Raw genomic sequence first — 6,762 nt, 5'->3', positions numbered from 1 at the left:
AGTGTTTCATTCTGCTGTACATAAGGTCGCCATGGGTCAGTACCAACTTGATGGCACCTAACAACAACAACAGGGAAAATCAGTTAACACTACTATTATTGAAATCTATGCACCAACCACTAAAGCCAGTTAGGATGAAATAGAATTCTACCAATTTCTTCAATCTGAAATTGATCAAACATGCAATCAAGATGCATTGATCATTACTGATGATTAGAATGCAAAGGTTGGGGAAAAAAATGAAGGATTAGTGTTTGGAAAATATGGCCTTGGTGATAGAAATGATGCTGGAAATTGCATGATAATTTTCTGCAAAATCAATGATTTGTTCATAAATACCATCATTAAACAGCATATGAGATGATTATACACTGGAACTCACCAAATGGAATACACACAAATCAAATTGACTACATCTATGGGAAGAGAAGGTGGAAAAGCTCCATATCTTCAACCAGAACAAGGTCAGGGGCAAACTGTGGAACAGACCATCAATTGCTCATATGCAAATTCAGACTGACTCTTAAGAAAATGAAAACAAGTCCACAAAAGCCAAAATATGACCTTCAATATATCCCACCTGAATTTAGAGATCATCTGAAGAACAGATTCAATACATTAATTACTAAAGTCTGAAGACCAGAAGAGTTGTTGGATGACATCCAGAATATCACACAGGAAGAGAGCAAAATGTCATTAAGAAGACAAGAAAGAAGGAAAAGATGAAAATGGATGTCAGAAGAGACACTGAAACTTGCTCTTCAGTGTTGAGATGCTAACAAATTGAAGAAATGAGGGGTACACGAGCTGAACATAAAATTTCAAAGTCAGCTCAAGAACACAAAGTCAAATATTACAATGAAATGTGCAAAGATCTGGAGTCAGAAAATCACCAGGGATGAACACGCTCAGCATTTCTCAAGCTGGGGGAATTGAAGGAAAAAATCCAAGCCTTGACTTTCATTATTGAAGGATTCTCTGGGTAAATTACTGAATGATGCAGAAACCATCAAAAGAAAATGGAAGGAATATACAGAGTCACTCCACAAAAAGGAAATGGTTAATGTTGGACTAATTTCAAGAGGTAGAATATGATCAAGAGCCAATGATACTGAAGGAAGAAGTCCAACATTCACTGAAGGAAATCAAAGAACAAGGCAGCAGGAATTGTTGGAATACAAATTGAAATCTTTCAAGAAAGTGAGGAGGCACTGGAGACACTTAATTATCTATGCCAAGAATTTGGAAGGCAACTATCTGGCCAACTGATTGGAAGAGATACATATTTGTGCCCATTCCAAAGAGAGGTGACCCAACAGATTGCGGAAATCATCAGACAATGTCTTTGGTATTCCATTTGAGTAAAGTTTTTCTAAGGTAATATAGAAATGGCTGCAAACATACATTGAAAGAGACCATCCAGAGGTTCAAGCTGGATACAGAAGAGGACGTGGAATGAGGGATATCATTGCTGATGTCTGATGGATCTTGGCTAAAAGCAGAAAATACCAGAAAAGTGTTTACCTATGCTTTACTGAAAGGAACTCTGGTAATGTAGTGGTTACGAATTGGACTGCTAACTCCAGGGTCAGCAGTTCAAAACTACCAGCTGATCTGCAGGAGAAAGATGATGCTTTCTGCTCCCGTAAAGGTTTACAGCCTCGGAAACCCTGTACAGGGTCTCTATGAGTCAAAACAGACTCCACAGCACATAACAACATGCTTTACTGACTATGCAAAGTCTTTCAATTGTGTGGATCATGACAAGCTATGGACAACATTGCAAAGTATGAATATTCCAGAACACTTAATTGTACTCACAAGGAATCTGTACATGAACCAAGAGGCAGTTGTTGAAACAGAACATGGGAACACTGAATGCATTAAAATTAAGAGAGGTGTGTGGCAGTGTTGTATTCTATTACCATACATATCCAACCTGTATGCTGAGCAAATAATCCAAGAAGCTGGGTTATATGAAACAAACGTGGCATCAGGATTGGAGGAAGACTCATTACTTACCTTCGATATTCAGATGATACAACCTTGCTTGCTGAAAGTGAAGCGGACTTAAAACATTTACTGATGAAGATCAAAGAGCACAGCCTTCAGTATGAATTGCATCTCAATGTAAAGACAACAAAAATCATCACCACTGGACCAATAAACAACATTTTCATCAATGGAGAAAAGATTAAAGTTGTCAAGGACTTTATTCTTCTTGGATCAACTATCAGTGCTCATGGAAGGAAGCAGCAGTCAAGAAATCAAATGAGGTATTTTATTAGGAAAATCTGCTGCACAAGACCTTTTTAAAATGTTGAAGAGCAAAGATATCAACTTGAGGACTGAGGTTAACCTGACCCAAGCTATGGTATTTTGAATAACCTCAAATACATGTGAAAACTGGACAGTGGATAAGGAAGACCGTAGATGAATTGATAACTTTTGAGTTTTTATGTTGGAAGAGAATATTGAACCATGGGCTGCCGAAAGAAACGACAGATCTGTGTTGGAAGAAGTGCAGCCAGAATTCTCCTAGGAGATCAGGACGGCCAAAGTACGTGTCTCATACTTTGGACATATTGTCAGGAGGGACCAGTCGCTAGGGAAGGATGTCAAGTTTGGTAAGTTGGAGGGTGAGAGAAAAAAAGGAAGACCCCCAGTGAGATGGATTGGCAAAATGGCAGCATCAATGTACTGAAGTGTGGCAACAATTATGAGGTTGACCTAGAACTGGGCAGTGTTTCGTTCTATTGTGCATATGGTTGCTATTAGTAAGTATCACCTCAGTGGCACCTAACAACAACAACAACAACAAATGCTTAAGTAACTTATACTAGTTACTAGAAAACTGAAATATGAATAGTAAAGTATTTTGCCTAGAGACAAATATTGAGTATTTGGAAGAATCATTTGTACTATTCATCAATTCTGGCTTCACCAAGCCTTACCTTTAAAAAATATTTAGTCTGATTCTCTGCTGTTATTTAGGCATTTGCAAAAGCCATCTCCACTCATGTTACCTGATTCATTACTCTGCCCCATTTTTACTTATGGTTTATGATATTTGTAATATGGATAAGATTAAGAGAAAAGAAACTACCTCAGACTCTCAAAGCTATCTTTTAATTTAGAGTTTCATCAGTAAAGTGCATCCAATCTGTATTTTCCGCAGATTTACCCAATAAAAGAAAAGTCAACCCGCACACGTCTTGCCCTCATTATCTGCAACACAGATTTTGATACTCTTCCCAAGAGAACTGGTGCTGATGTTGATATCAGAGGGATGAAGATGCTGCTGGAAGGACTGGGATACAGTGTGATTGTCAGAGAAAATCTCACTGCTTCGGTAAAGTCTCACATACTCTAGACAAATGGTCATATGCATCATACTCCTAAACAGTCTTTATAAAGCTAGGCCTTAACCAGCAAACTTAATCTTGTGATATTCTAGAAGGTATCTTACTCTTTTAAGGGTACTTAATGCTACAAATTCCATTCTGATGTAGACTTTCATAGCAATAGATTGTGGAACTTTGTTTTGGGCAAGTGCTCTATTAGCTCAGTAATGCCCCATTTTTCCTGTACTAGAAATCTTTGAGTGATTTCCTATAACTCGTTTCTTCTCATTTTGCTGAACTGAGGCATACATTTCCTTTAGATGTCCCTATGTTTGATTGGCAAATGCCATGATAGTGAATCTTAAAGTGCAAAATCAATGGCATGGTGTCTTTCAGGACATGACAACAGAACTGAAGTTATTTGCTGCCCGTCAAGAACATGAGACCTCTGACAGTACCTTCTTGGTATTCATGTCACATGGTATTCGAGAAGGTGTTTGTGGGAAGAAGTACTCTGAGAATGTCCGAGATATATTAGATGTCAACACTATCTTTCAAATACTGAACACCCGTAACTGTCCAAAACTGAAGGATAAACCCAAGGTGATCATAATCCAGGCCTGCCGTGGTGGTGAGTACTGTGATCTAATAGAGCTTGAAGCATCCAAGTACTAACCTCATCATCTGTGTACATCCAGTAATTTTTACTTTTCTCATGTCTGCTCCTTAATGACAAAGAATGTGTGCCATCACCAAAGAAGTTTGTAGCTTTTGTGACTTGTATGACTCACTGGTAGATTTTTGTTCTATTTTCAACTAATATTACTTTTAGCTCTGTGATTTTAATATTTGGATATTGTTAGAATTTCTTTGAGGGGGAGAGAAAATAACAATAGGAGTTGCTGAAATTATTATCCTGAAATGTATGTGTATATATCCATGTGGATGAAAAATAGAAACAAATGAAGTAATCCATATGTTTGAAAAGAAGTTTAGGGGATAAAGTTTGCCTTTTGGCAGTTGTTAATAGCATAAAACTTAATTTTGTCTTGCCAGAAAACCAAGGAATGGTGTGGTTAAATGATTCAGCAGAAATATCTTCAGATAGCTGTTCACTGGATCCAAAAGATTGTGAGGATGATGCCATTAAGAAAGCCCATGTGGAGAAGGATTTTATAGCTTTCTGTTCTTCAACACCAGGTAATGGCCAGATTCTTGCCATTGGGGTTACCAATACAGAAACTCATACCCATCATTAGGTTATAGAATTGAATTTTGATGGGAAATTTCAAGACCAACTCAAGATTTCCTACCAATTTAACCTTAAATATTCACCTTACTCACAGAGACCAAATACACATGTATTTTCACTGATTTAGTAATTAGTAAACTTGACCATCATGAAGGGAGTTCTTTTGTGGCACTATAAGATAAGCTCTGGACTTCAAGGGCAGTTTGAACCATAAGGTCTGCATTCAAACTCACCAACTGCTCCTTAGAAACTCTATGTAGGATCACTATGAGTTGGACCCAACTCCACAATACTTAATAACTGCAACAACAACAAACTCCTTCATCATGATAAACAGAGTAAAGACTGAAGTTGTCAAAGACTTAATTTTGTGTGGATCCACAATTTATTCTTATGTAATAGCAGTTAAGCAAACAAACAAGGTATGGCTTTAGGTAAACTTTCTGCAAAAGACCTCTTCAAAGTGTTTAAAGGCAAAGGTGTGGTTGACACAAGGCATAGTATTTTCAATGGCTCAGAACCACAACAGAATGAAACACTGCCTGGTCGTGCGCCATCCTCAAAATTGTTATGTATGACTCCATTGTTGTTGTCAGTCCATCTTGTTGGGGTCTTTCTCTTTTTCAATGACCCTCCAATTTTACCAAGCATGATGTCCTTTTTCCAGGGACTGGTCCTTTTAATGTAAGTCCAAAGTACAAGAGATGAAGTCTCATCATCCTCCCTTCTAAGGAGGATTCTAGCTGTACTTCTTTCAGCACAGATTTGTTTGCTCTTCTGATAGTCCATGGTGGTGGTGGTTATGTGCCGTGGAGTCAGAACCGACTCATAGCGGCCCTGTACAGGGTTTCAATGGCTGCAAATCTTTATGGGAGCAGAAAACCTCATCTTTATCCCATAGAACAGCTGGTAGTTTCGAACTTCTGACCTTAAGGTTCACAGCCCAATTCGTAACCACTACGCTACCAGAGCTCCTTAGTACTTTCAGTATTCTTCTCCAATGCCGTAATTCAATTGCATCAATTCTTCTCAGGACTTCCTCCTTCCTTATTCATTGTCCATCTTTCACATGCTTTGAAGTTTGACTTTCAATTCAAATATTGACTTTCACAGTATATTGGTAGCTTAAATCAGAGTCAGTAAGTAGTAGTCTTGAAGTCCACTTTAAGAATTGCCCTCAAGATCCCAAAACTCCCCTGTACACTCTTCTACTCTTCCATCTTCAATACTATATTTGTGGCTCTTTGAAAGCAGACATCATATTACCTCACCATCTGGAACATAGATATAGTAACTTTAATCATGATGAAGTGTCAGCAAAACCATGTTGGTGGTGGTGGTGTTAAAGTGCCATCAAGTCAGTTCAGACTTATAGCAAGTCTTTTTGCAGTTTCTGAGGAGCAACACATGGGCTTGAAGGCTTGAACACCCAAGCTGGTGGTTGTCAGTCCAGTGTTTACTCTACAGGGCCATACCAGGATTCCAAAACTATACTCACTGAAATTTGAATATACATATTACTTGAGAAATGGCATGTGGTGCACAGAAAACTGTATGAATTCAAAAGACTACCTCAGCTAGAATGAAGCTCTTATGCTTCTTTCTATGGAATCTGTAATGAGATTTTGTGCTTTATTCACAGATAATGTTTCTTGGAGACATCCAATGCTGGGCTCTCTTTTTATTATTAAACTTATTGAAAATTTGCAAGACTATGCCTGTTCCTGTGACCTGGAAACAATTTTCCGAAAGGTGGGCTCTCAAAGTTTCTCCCATTCTACTTTTATGTATATTTAGCTGTTCCGAATAGAAACATAAAGAGCAGCTCTAGACATGTTTATCTTCCAATAATGTCCTTTATGGAGTCCTGGTGGGCAGTGTGGGCATCATACTGCATAGTCATTTGAACTGCAAAGTCGGTGGTTCAAGATCACCAGCTGCTCCTTGGAAACCCTATACAGGGTAGCTTTGGGTCGGAATCGACTCGACCACACTTAACAACAATAACAATATCCTTTTTAGGTGAACTTTGATGTTCTTTGCTAAGGCAGTAAACCTGGAAACCAAATCTGTTGTGATGCAATTTACTTTAACTAGTCTCCTCCTCTGTATAGGAAACTACAAAAAGACTTGCTATAAGTCTGAACTGACTTGATGGCACTTAAC

The 6,762-nt window shown here is 38.2% G+C and overlaps 1 protein-coding gene across 1 annotated transcript in view; it reads left to right on the top strand.

The window, feature by feature from the left end:
- LOC102826428 (caspase-1-like) overlaps window positions 1-6,762 on the top strand; it is a 24,298-nt gene that overhangs the window by 11,728 nt on the left and 5,808 nt on the right. The window contains exons 3-6 of the mRNA XM_006833784.1: window positions 3,179-3,352; window positions 3,741-3,975; window positions 4,401-4,544; window positions 6,239-6,348. Of these exons, the coding sequence (XP_006833847.1) occupies window positions 3,179-3,352; window positions 3,741-3,975; window positions 4,401-4,544; window positions 6,239-6,348 (663 nt within the window). The remainder of the gene's footprint in view (window positions 1-3,178; window positions 3,353-3,740; window positions 3,976-4,400; window positions 4,545-6,238; window positions 6,349-6,762) is intronic.

The sequence above is a fragment of the Chrysochloris asiatica genome, unplaced genomic scaffold, assembly GCF_000296735.1.
Source record: "Chrysochloris asiatica unplaced genomic scaffold, ChrAsi1.0 scaffold00008, whole genome shotgun sequence".
NCBI classification, from domain to species: domain Eukaryota; kingdom Metazoa; phylum Chordata; class Mammalia; order Afrosoricida; family Chrysochloridae; genus Chrysochloris; species Chrysochloris asiatica.
Note: the sequence above shows the minus strand (reverse complement) of the source record. Positions and strands in the feature narration are given on the sequence as shown.